The 12,708-nt window shown below is 41.7% G+C and overlaps 2 protein-coding genes across 2 annotated transcripts in view; one reads left to right on the top strand and one right to left on the bottom strand.

Annotated features, from left to right (window-relative positions):
• LOC105492006 (solute carrier family 22 member 3) overlaps positions 1-6,283 on the top strand; it is a 106,051-nt gene extending 99,768 nt beyond the window's left edge. Inside the window, exons 10-11 of the mRNA XM_011758832.2 lie at positions 1,432-1,531; positions 4,690-6,283. Of these exons, the coding sequence (XP_011757134.1) occupies positions 1,432-1,531; positions 4,690-4,747 (158 nt within the window). The 3' untranslated portion in view covers positions 4,748-6,283. The remainder of the gene's footprint in view (positions 1-1,431; positions 1,532-4,689) is intronic.
• A 606-nt stretch (positions 6,284-6,889) lies between these two features.
• Positions 6,890-12,708, bottom strand: part of LOC105492004 (lipoprotein(a)) — a 302,231-nt gene continuing 296,412 nt past the window's right edge. Inside the window, exons 66-67 of the mRNA XM_071095947.1 lie at positions 7,929-8,074; positions 6,890-7,292 (exon numbers count right to left, since the gene is read on the bottom strand). Coding sequence (XP_070952048.1) covers positions 7,131-7,292; positions 7,929-8,074 — 308 coding nt within the window. The 3' untranslated portion in view covers positions 6,890-7,130. The remainder of the gene's footprint in view (positions 7,293-7,928; positions 8,075-12,708) is intronic.

Raw genomic sequence — 12,708 nt, 5'->3', positions numbered from 1 at the left:
TGCCCAAAGAAGGTTGTTAGGCATTTACCAGCACACTACTAGGATACAAAGAAGTAGAGAAAATAGGGGAGGGTGGCTTTTTTTTTTTATTCTACCACTTATTATTATTTAAATTTGTTTTACATTTTTGAGGTATTCTTTTAGACGTTATCTAGTCTTACTTTTTTAAATATACTTTAAGTTCTAGGGTACATGTGCACAACGTGCAGGTTTGTTACATATGTATACATGTGCCATGTTGGTGTGCTGCACCCATTAACTCGTCATTTACATTAGGTATATTTCCTAATGCTATCCCTCCCCCCTCCCCCCTCTGCACAATAGGCCCCGATGTGTGAAGTTCCCCTTCCTGTGTCCAAGTGATCTCATTGTTCAATTCCCACCTATGAGTGAGAACATGCAGTGTTTGGTTTTCTGTGTTTGCAGTAGTTTGCTGAGAATGATGGTTTCCAGCTGCATCCATGTCCCTACAAAGGACACAAACTCATCCTTTTTTATGGCTGCATAGTATTCCATGGTGTATATGTGCCACATTTTCTTAATCCAGTCTGTCACTGATGGACATTTGGGTTGATTCCAAGTCTTTGCTATTGTGAAGAGTGCCACAATAAACATACGTGTGCATGTGTCTTTATAGCACCATGATTTATAATCCTTTGGGTATATACCAAATAATGGGATGGCTGGGTCAAATGGTATTTCTAGTTCTAGATCCTTGAGGAATTGCGACACTGTTTTCCACAATGGTTGAACTAGTTTACAGTCCCACCAACAGTGTAAAAGTGTTCCTATTTAGTTTGGCTCTAAAGAGCAGGAAAAGAAAGGATGATAATGGAAGGATAAGGCGAGATTGAGAGAAGGCTGGTCAAACAGGAAAGATCTGAATGTGTTTGAAAGCTTCTCCCAATAGGTTGAAGATACTGGAGGAAGGGTTGATCCCTAGAGTGAGGAGCCCAAAGAGACAGGCCTAGGAGAAGGCTGGTCCTGGAGTAGACACCAGGACAAGTTTTCCACTGTAAGGTGATAGGAGGAATCGGAGGGAGAGGAGCAGGTTAGTGACAGTGTCAGTGAGCGGGCGCAGAGGGGACTCCCTTCTAGCACTCTGTTTCTCTGCAATGCAAGAGGGGAGGCCTTGGGTGTTGGACCCTAAGAAGGCACTCAGAAGGCATTCAGTCAATCACTGTGAGATGTGTGAGTGAACAAGTGACTGCCAGGTGTACAGGGGCCGTGGTGCTACTCAGGCTTTGAGGAAGGGAGAGAAGCTTTGAAGCTGTGATAAGGGAGAGCTGGGGCGTTGATCTGGGATGCATAGGTTGCTGTGGTTGAGAGCTACTCCAGTGAGCAACATGGTGGCTTCAGAGTGAGCAGACCCATGGGAGAGGGCCCAGCTATGTCTTCCTGGGGCGTTAACACTTTTCCCCTATTCCACAGGTATCCTGGCATCCATTTGTGGTGGCCTCGTGATGCTTTTGCCCGAAACCAAGGGTATTGCCTTGCCAGAGACAGTGGATGATGTAGAAAAACTTGGCAGGTACTGTCCAAAATTCAATGCACCCTAAATAAAAGCAACATTTCAAACCACTGGGGAAAGAATGATGTTAAGAAAATTGAATATCCACAGGGAAAAAAATAAAAATAAATCCTCATGTCATATTGTAAGCAAAAAATTCAAAGTAGATACAAAAGGTTAATGTAAAAAAACTCTCCAAAGCTAGATAAGAATACGCATTACTTTTTAAAATGTGGTTGTGAAGAGAGAAGCATTTCCATGTAAGGTGCTAAGACTCAGAAGTGATCTAAAGGCAGGAGCTGCTGATGTGGGAAAGTGGAAATCGCTGGGATGTGCAGCAGCAGGGGATTAACAGTGTGGCTTACTCTACAGAGTGAGGAGTCAGGTCTGTGTAGATGGAATGGCATAGGCAGATTTTCAAGACTGATTGCAAAGTGAAACGTCACTGAACAGCATACTATAGTATTTATAAAAAACTAAAACCAAAGGCAGTTTCTCTCTGTAGCTGGATAGGAAGACAGATGACACACAGATGATAGATAATAGGTAGATGATAGATAATAGGTAGATGGATGATAGATAGATAGATATAATAGGTGATAATCATAGATAGATAAGTGATAGTAGATAAATGATAAATAATAGATGATAGATAGACAGATAGATGATAGGTAATGTCTGGATAAATAGGTTGACAGATAAATAGATAATAGATGATATATAGGTAATAGACATTAGTGGGAAGATAGAGAAGAGAGAGAGATTGAATTTTGGAGGGGGATGTTTAAATAGGGTATAAGGAAAACGAATACCCAGACAATACATTAACATGAGGAATTATGTCAAGAAAAATTCACATTACACAAATTCTTTCTAATTGTTTGAAATTTTTTCATTAAAAAGATAGAGATATGAATATGAGAATGTATAGTAAAAGATGTAAAATAATAATATATGCCCTCTGCAGACACAAATGTGCTGGGAAGAGGGATAGGGAAGGGAGGGCCATCACTTTCTTGCCAGAGGCTTCTGTACTGTTTGATTTTCTTTAAAAATTAGACCACATAGTCTTGTGTTGCTTGTGCAGTTTTTAAAAATGATATAACATCTAATTTAACAATTAAAAAGCAATTTTAATAATGACCTGGGAATTAAACACATGGAACTGTAAATACTTTTAATATACAAAAAATACTGAGGAACAGCTTTCTTTCCTTTGATTCTATTCCATTGGCTGCATCTGTTTACAAAGTGAGAGGGATGCTTTCATTCTTTATCCCCAAACCAATCAGGGATCAGCTTTGCAAACTCATCAGGAAAAAATGGAAGAAAAGGGAGTCCTTTGAAATCAAGACTCTTCTACCGCTTCAGTCACATTAAAAATAAACAGCTAGGAGAGGTTTTTTCTTTTTTTGACTTGGGGAATGTGGGTGGAGGGGGGTTGTCCAAATGGTGTGCAAAGAACTAACATATAAACACGAGGGATTACAGCTAAAATTTAAGGTACCCAGATTCTTTCTAATTGTTTTCTGTTTATAATTTTTCATAATGAAAAGTTGGGTATATTAATTAAGTATACCTAGTCTCTACACATGAAAAAAATCTAGTAGAAGTATGGTTTACAGTGTTACAAATGAAGCACATTACTTGTGATCCATGATTATTTACTCTACAAAAATTACTTAGTGCTAAATTACTAAAACTTGTTATCATTTCCCTTTTAAAATCACACTGGATTATTTTATCATTTCTACTGGTTTTTGTTCATGTTAACAGCTCATTTCTAAACACATGTTAATTCAGTAGAAGTTCATGAAGAACTTAAATGCTATAATGCTAACAAACCCCTGTATCAGGGGAACCAGCCCCCAATATTTCAGCGTAGGTTCTTTCTATTTTCCATAAGTGTCAGCTGGCTGAGAAATAAAGAGAAAGAGTACAAAGAGAGGAATGTTACAGCAGGGCCTCCGGGGTGACATCACATATTGGTAGGACCATGATGCCCACCTGGGCCTTAAAGCCAGCAAGTTTTTATTAAGGGTTTCAAAAGGGGAGGGGGTGCAAGAACAGGGAGTAGGTCACAAGATCACATGCTTCAAAGGGCAAAAAGGAGAACAAAGATCACAAGGCAAAGGGCAAAAACAAAGATCACAAGGCAAAGGGCAAAAGCAGAATTACTGATAAGGGTCTATGTTCAGCGGTGCACGTATTGTCTTGATAAACATCTTAAACAACAGAAAACAGGGTTCGAGAGCAGAGAACCGGTCTGACCTCAAATTTACCAGGACAGGGTTTCCCAATCCTAGTAAGCCTGAGGGTGCTGCAGGAGACCAGGGCGTATTTCAGTCCTTATCTCAACCACATAAGACAGACTCTCCCAGAGCAACTGTTTATAGACCTCCCCCCAGGAATGCATTCCTTTCCCAGGGTCTTAATTATTAATATCCCTTGCTAGGAAAATAATTTAGTGATATCTTCCCTACTTGCACATCCGTTTATAGACTGTCTGCAAGAAGAAAAATATGGCTCTGTTCTGCCCGATCTTGCAGGCAGTAAGACTTTATGGTTGTCTTCCCTTGTTCCCTGAAAATCACTGTTACTCTGTTCTTTTTCAAGGTGCACTGATTTCATATTGTTCAAACACATATGTTTTACAATCAATTTGTACAGTTAACACAATAGTGGTTCTGAGGTGACACACATCCTCAGTTTACGAAGATAACAGGATTAAGAGATTAAAGTAAGACAGGTGTAAGAAATTATAAAAGTATTAATTTGGGGAACTGATAAATATCCATATTAAAATGAAATCTTCACAATTTATGTTCAGAGATTGAAGTAAAGATAGGTGTAAGAAATTATAAAAGTATTAATTTTGGGAACTGATAAATGTCCATATTAAAATGAAATCTTCACAATTTATGTTCCTCTGCTGTGGCTCCAGCTGATCCCTCCATTTGGGGTCCCTGACTTCCTGTAACACCCCTGTCTAAGGTCTGAACACAGATAAAAAACAAGCTTGAGACAGATACTGTTGTTACCTTAGAGTTGGGTTTTCATGAGAAGTTGTGCATGAATGTATTTGATCAAAACCAGCTATACTATTAAATAATAACAGAAGACCCTCTTCTAACTAGTTACATAATCTTCCCTAAAGACTTTCTCCTTTGTTTTTTCAGTCCACATTCCTATAAATGCGGCAGGAATAAAACCCCAGTTTCCAGCTCTCACCTTTGAGGCCCCTGACAAAGACAGAAGGAAGGAGCTATCCAGGAGGTGATCCTCCTTGCAAAACTGTGCCTTGCGGAGATGCACATGTGCGTTTCAGTACAACATGCCGCGCTGTTGTAATACTGTATAAAGACTTCAAACTATCCAGAGTATTTTTATATCGTGTTGGATGAGTTAGGATTTGTAATGCTGTTGAAGTTTCTGGGAACACATAATATGTAGCCAGTTTAACAAAGAACCTGTCAGGTGCACAGGCCTTCCTGGGTTTTTTTCTTGTGTTCCCTGTGGTCTCTGACCCATTAGGCTAAAGAGAGACAAGACAAGCCCCCCACCTGTTCTCATGACAGCTCCATCAAGAATGTGGGATGTGCTGACCAAGGATTTGAGAAAATTGTACAGAAATGCTTTCATCAAATCTGATCAGTCAAGGGACTGAGCCCCTAACTGACCATTCTGAAGACTGCATGGAGGATGACGATTTGGGAATCCTGTTAATGAGAAAGCTGAATCACAGGCACCTGGGCCATAGAGTGTGAGCATTCATGCTCTCTGCTCACCTTGGTTTCCGCATACCTTTGCAATGTGAACAGGTCAGGAGTCTCTCTCATCCACCTCCTCTGTAACATCTGGGGTTCCAGGCATGGTTTAGACCCTGTTCCAGCAATAAGAACCAATCTGCTGTACAATCTGAGGTCTTGCCTCTGTTATTTACAAAATGATGCTGTGGTTCTGAGATTATTTGGGACATGTTTGGCCCTCCTTTTGTGGATACATAGAGCCACAGATTCCCTTTTTCACTAAACAAATCCTATGGATTCTGATTTCTGGGTCTTAGGATTTTAAAAGTGAAGGGATATTTTTCTTATATTTGTGAGTTCAGTTACGATGGTGCCCATGGTCATAAGTGGAAAACATGAACAGTTCCCATTCAATCTGGGCACTTCGAGTTGTCTTGGGGAAGAGCTTACATTTTAATTTAAAAGAAAGGTCAATTATATCCATGCTTAACAGGATCAGCAGGAGCTTTATAAATGACTTTACAGAGACGAATAAGGGATTTGATCTTTCTTTTTTGTTATCAAGGCTTTTGAAATGTGGAACTTGTGTGTTCTGCTTGTATGTTATATTCAATATGTTTTCAGATGCAATCTGTATTTTATGCTGAGTTTTTAAAATGAAATACTTTATGTGAACAGGCAAAATTGGTACCAAAGGGAAACATTAACCATGAGGAAGAACATTTCTGTAAGGAGAACAGGTGACAGTATACACATGTGCGCTAATTGTAAAATGAGCATCTTAATCCTTAAAACACATCAGAATTGAATACGAGTAACCTATTTGTTGATGAAATAAACACAGCTCTTTGAGGATTTGAGACTATATTCACCCTTTATTCACAGTCACTTGCAGTTCTGCTTTTCTCTGCATTTCTGTGCTGTAAGATGACTGTTGCATTGTTGAATTGTATTTTGAGTGGATATTTTTGTTTGGTGACAATTAAAATTTTAAATTGGAAAGAATGTACATTTTCCCTTTCTCTTCCTTCTAAACATGTGTCACTGCCACAGGTCATCCTCCTGTGACCGTGTGTACTGCAGACTGTTTCAAAACCGGGCAGGCAATTAGCAATGGGAAACAAGTGGTCTACCCTCAATATTTGCTTGTTGTTCATTTATGTGCTCTTGGTACCAGTCCTAGACTCACATATGCCCCAGAATAACATTCAGACTCTCAGCTGGTCTTGTGTTACACGTCCATGGCCCGATTCACTCCATGGTATATACATCTCTCTGCTCTGTACTCCGGGGCTCAAGTCAAGCAGCCAGTGACAGATTTCATTCCCAATAACAGAACTAGTTCACATGACTCCCCATACATGTTGCAGCTTTGAAAACATTCACCTCAGTGTTAGAAATAAAGACAGTAAAAATGTGTGTCAAGCTCTCTTTAGCTGATGAGGTAAATGCATGGACAACTTCCTAGGGCTTCTCAGCTCTCCCCTCCGTGACCTTGCAGCCTGCTCAGGGCTTTGTGCAGCTGTTCCTTATCAAAAGCAGCTAAACCCCCTCAGTCTGCCCATTTAAAATTTGTGGGATGAACAAAGAGCGTGAAAATGTTGAAGACCAAAACCAAAATTTACTCAAATCAAAATAAGTACAGAGTTTATTTTTAACAAATGGCATAGCTATGTCACCTTATTGGAGAACCCAGCAGTCAGACGGGAAAAGCTTATACACAATAATACCAAAAATGCTGAGGTTTGGCATAGTTGGTAGCTGGGGACAGTGTCTTCGTTTGATTACTGTCCGTTATTTCCAGCGTGCTAAATCCCTACCCCCATTCTAGCCTCTAGGTGAGTCAATGCTTCACTCTGTCTCTTGTTCAATTAATTATTTCTCATCACTCCCTCAATCCAAGTGACAAAGCTTGAAACACGAACATAGACACCAGGCTTATTGGGGCATACACAGCCAGGACCCCAAGAAGTTATTCCTCGTAAAATGTATTTGTCCTTGTCGAAGCAAACCACAGGCCCTCCACTGTCACCCTAAACAGAGGTAGGGAAAAATTCAGGTGAGGGTTAGCTTGCCAGCCTTTTATTATGGCATTCGTCTATTATCCACATGTATATTTTCCTGGTAATTGAAATCGGAAAGGAACTTATGAGCATATTACTCGAGCATCTGCACTGCTTGAGTACTTAGCAAAGTCTATTCAGTGAAACCACACCACTTAGTTTCTCCTGGGAGTGAAAAACCCCTTGTGAATCCTGCACACATCCCTTCCTATGTTGGTGTTTCCTTTAGACTGGCCTAGCCTGGGCATCGCTGTAAAGTGTGTGCAGTTGGTCTCTGTCCTGTACCCTCTACCTCCTTCCCTACCAGAAAAGTCACCACTTTAGTCCCTGGCCACCAGCACACCCCAGGAGGGTGAGTGACCTGAGGTAGTTATGGCACTTAAAACTCCCTTGCTACAGATCTCAAACCCAAGCCCCAAGACATCTCCTTAGATTATCTGAATACGCATTCAGGGACAGATCTAGGGAGTTTGTGAGCAACACTTAAACTGGGGTCTAACATTGACAAATCCTTCTAGAATTTGTCACTTTGGGACTGAAGTCTAAGGGGCTGAGACCGAGATGGAAGAGCACAAGACTAACTTTGGTCTCTTGATCTTTTCTTACCTGGCATCTGTCAGTGCCTCCGGCCAAATGCCCAGCACAGAGCTCGGTGGATTTGACTCTTCCATTCAGAAACTCGTAGTGATTGCACACTGTATTCTCAATCACATGAAGCTGGGCTTCCTTGAGAAGGCCAGCCCCAAAAGTACCTGTGTTTAAAAAGATGAAAGAAATGGTTACTGCACCCAAAACAAGTTTAGGAGGAAACCAGAAGAACAGAGCAGCGGCGCTGGACCTCCTGCCTGTCCGTGAGGCTGCAGAACACAAGGCAGCTCCCAGTGCCGCTCTGACCCTGGAGAGTGTAAACATCATATGTGATTCTGTGTTCCTGAGACCTGGATTTAACTAGCTGGGCTTTGTCATAGTGCTTTCGGGTTGGTGGTTGTTTGTGTACTTTTTGCTTTTGTGTTGAAAGTCCAAAAATGATTTTTACAATGTAAAGAGTGTCTGAGAAATGCAATTGCTATTCTTTTTATATACTTTTTTCAGATTTTTTATAGGCTTCTTTACTACTGACATCATAATGCACAATTTTATGTACTGATTTTTTCAATCACTGTTATATCACGAGTTTTAAAAATAATGCTACAATCTTCATAATTAATATTTTAATGGGGAGTGACTGCTGAACGGGCATGAGGTTTCGTTTTGAGATGAGGAAAACGTTCTGAAAATATGGCAATGGCTGCACACCATTGTGAATGTACCGAATGCCACTCAGTGGTACCCGCCAAAATAGTTAAAATAGTAACTCTTACGTTGTGTATATTTTATCGCAATAAAAAAGAATAGCCATCATTTACTAAGAATTAACCTTTCCAGGCACGAGCTCTTAATGTGGTGTATGTCACTTCATCCTCACAACCATCCTATGAAACAGGCACTTTCATCATTCCTGTTCTACAGTTGAGGAAACTGAGGCGTAAGGAGGTTGTGTAGTTCAGCCTGAGCCTGGGTCTGTGGAGTCACTGCCCTAATGCTTCCTCCCCAAGCACATTGGTCCCACTCTTGCTTCCAACCTTCCACATATTTGTTCATAAAGTTCATTCTCATTTCTTATTATTTTAAGTCTAAGCTCCCATAATTACATAGACATACTTCTGTCTCGCAGTAACTCTCCCAAATTATTTTCTAAAAGGGTGTGACGGTATAAAATGTTACTGGAAACAATTACTTCGCCTCACCCTTGTGAGTAATCAATTTTTAAAATATTAGCTAACATAGTAGAGAGAAATTGTCCTGATTCATTTTCTGATTTACACTTCCTTGACAATTAGGGAGAAGAAATACAACTAGGGGCAATTCTCCCAGTTGTAGTTTTTCTTTTGTGAAAAACTGCTTTATTTCCTTTGCCAAATTGCAGAACATCTGCTAAATTGCCAGAGGGAATGCTGTTTTTCCAGATGGACACGCCCAGGGATGTCTCAGTGCTCTCACAAATAATCTAGTTTTCCAATTTTGCAAGCCCAGCTTTCATTAGAATTTTGCAAAATCTTTTGCTTTGCGAGCGTGACACAGGCAAGAGCTGAGGCACTTTCTCTTTCCCCCCTCAGAGTCTTGGACTGCATTTAGATCATTGTCTCAGGTTCAGAAAACTGACACTGAATCTGGAGTTTACATGAGCAGCATGGAAGAGGCTCTTCCCAGCCCTAGCTGGGAAGGAGCTGCATGGAGGAAGCTCCTCCTGACTACCAAGCACCAGGCAGGGGGTGCATGACCTGGACTGTGTAGATGTGTGAGGGAGCACCCTTTTCAAAATATTTTGTTGAAAATTAAGTTAGATATCACTGCTTTTGGATCTGCTCTCAGAGCAAGGCAAACATCCTGATAAGGGGGTAAACCCACCACTAGTTGCCAGGAAATTGATGCAGTCTGTGAGTATGAGCTGCCATCCAGTGGCCAACATAGAGATGGCACCTCTGAGGGCAGGGTAGGCCACAGGTGACCTGAGGATTGAAGCCCTCCCTGACTGGGCCCTGGGGAGAGGGCCGCAGGACCAGCTCAGTCATTGCAGATGGGGCTGACATGGAAGAGCCCCTTGGCCTCAACCCCTACTCTGCATTTGGAATATCCAACTGAAGGGAGTTCTGGAAACATGAAGGGGAGAAGGGGAGAATTTCGACCTCCCTCTGAGAAGCTGAGAACACCCATTAATCTGATGTCATCAACGTATAGAAAATGGATAAACAGACCTGAGTTATGTTGTGTGACTCCTCCTGGTCTAGTTAGCGTTCTGAGAATCATTTTCTCAGTGGACATGTGGGTGAGACCAGAGGAGACAGGGAGCCAGTGCAGGATGGTGGTTAGAAATGTGTGGATGGGGGTGGAGGGAGGAAACAGCGAGTGGGCTCTGTGGTCAATGCCCAGCTACACGCCGGTTATGTGATGTTTATTTATGATGATGGTGGTGATGGTGATGGTGGTAGTAGTGATAATGGTGATGATGGTGATGGTGATGATGGTTTTAGTAATGATGATGATGGTGATGATAATGGTGATGGTGATGGTGATGATGGTGGTGGTAATAATGGTAATGGTGATGGTGATGATGGTGGTGGTAATGATAATGGTGATGGTGGTGGAATGGTGGTGATGGTGATGGTGGTGGTAGTGGTAGTAATGATGATGTTGGTGATGATAGTGATGGTGGTGATGATGTTGAGAGTGATGATATTGGCAATGGTGGTGGTGATGGTGAAGATGGTGGTAGTGGTAGTGGTAGTGATGATGGTGGTAGTGGTGGTAATGATGATGATCGTGTTGATGATGGTGATGAGGATGATGGTTGTGTTGGAAGGTGAGGATGAAGATGCATAATCTTCATCCTCACAATCACCTTATATGTAAGTAGAGATGAGAAAGCTGAGGCTAAAAGAGATTAAATAACTGCCCAATGTCACTTGGAAGGTGGGAGAGCCAGAACTTGCACTCAGATCCTTATGATTTTAGCTTCATGCTTTCATCAGCTGAAGTATTGTAGAGGATCTGTTTGCTTTCTGGCTGCCCAGCAGCCTTTCACCCTACACCCCATAATCTTGGTGAGGGATACCTTTTGCTCCCTTCTGGGTATGAATGGGGTCCTGCCTCTACTTCCAGCATGGAACAGCTGATGCAGGTCAGAGCCAATCAGTGACGGGCTCAGGGGCAGGACCATGACTCAATTTCAGTCTCTCAGAGTGGGCAGACTATTGTTCATGTAATGGGGAGAGTGGCCTTTCTTATTCTTTCTCAGCAGAGCTAGAGCCATGACAGCATCTGCAGCAATGGGGGTGTCACCTTTGTGCCCCAAATAGTGCCTACTCCATGATCAGGAGTGCCTGGGATCTGGGGCCTCATGTGAGCCTGAAGCTTTTCAGCTCACTAAGAATTTCTCTTGTTTTGCTTAATCCAATTTGAGTTGGATTTTCTGTCACTTGCAAGGAGTCATGTTAGATTCAACTCTATTCTGTATTAGTAGTAGGAGCTGCCACGATGGAGTGCTTAGAATGTGCTCGGCACTTGATGCACTTTCTTATTATTTCCCCCATAACAGCCCTGCAGCCCACATCAGCTGAGGAAACAATCAGTGAGAGCTCATGACTTTTCTAAGTCCCCACAGCTTATAGGTGGGAGTCAGAGTTCCAGTTCAGGTTTGTCACCCTGCACCTTCTCTGAACCCCAGCTTCCTCAATGGTAAAATGGAAAAAATAATACCTAACATGCAGAGGTTTCTAGTATTTAAATTTTAAAATATGCAAACACCAGGAGCAGCCTGGCTCACCCATAGGTGTCCCTCAAGCCAAGTTTCCTTTTATTTGGCCTCAGTGTTCCCAGACTGCAGTGCAGAAAAAGGGAACAAGAAGTCAAGGAGGTGAGGTTTTAAATGTAATAGGAAAGGGACAGAAAAAGGAAACCCAGCTTTGAAATTAGCTAGGCCAGTGGTTTTTAACCTTTTCAAAAAACCCAAAAAATTTTTTATTAAATGAAAGTGTATACAAAAGGCTGATGTGCAAAGCACCACTTGAAAATGCTGGTTTTACAGATAAGGGATTAGAGCCAAGTGATACAAAGAGGTAACGTGTCTAGTTCAGGTCTATCTGGCTAGTGGCAGAGTCAGAACGCTTTTCCAGGGCCCCAGACTCCCTATGTCCTCACCTGCACCTCTAAGAAAGTGGAACTGAGACATTAAGAGTATTAGTTTTCCTGCTGCCAAGGGAGTAAGGCTGATGGATATAATTATTGTCAGGGTATACTGCAAAGAGAAGGAATCCCTAAGGTGTAGTACAGGTGCTGATACCACATCCTGCACAAGTGTTCCCTCTCTTGCTCTCACCCATCAACCAATACCACATGCCATCCTAGACTTGGGGCCACGGGGCCTGTCTGCCTCTTCCCCAGATGTAGGTCGCCTGCCTAACACCCTCCCACACACGTTAGACATGTGGGTATTTGGGAAGAAGACTAGTTTAATTATAACTTTTGTCGTTATTGTTTTGCACCATGTTTAGAAACCCAGTCTGGCTAATTTCACATGAAAAATAATCTAACACCCTTAACTTGAGGGCTGGGTGAAAACCCCACTTACTTGGGAAGCAATATGAATGCTGAAATTATAATTAAGAGACTCAAAGACATCTACTGGCTTTTTGCTTGTTTTTGGTGTAAGGGAAACATACAATCATTTTTAAAAAGATGCTGAAAACAAAAAAAGAGAAAGACTCAAAGAAATGGCCTCTCTCCCCTTGCCCACATCCCTTGAAGACTGATTATGGAGACACAGACAGGTGCCCAGGCAAAGTCAGGA

This window comes from Macaca nemestrina, chromosome 5 (genome assembly GCF_043159975.1).
Source record: "Macaca nemestrina isolate mMacNem1 chromosome 5, mMacNem.hap1, whole genome shotgun sequence".
NCBI lineage: Eukaryota > Metazoa > Chordata > Mammalia > Primates > Cercopithecidae > Macaca > Macaca nemestrina.
This window is presented reverse-complemented; position numbering and strand designations above follow the sequence as displayed.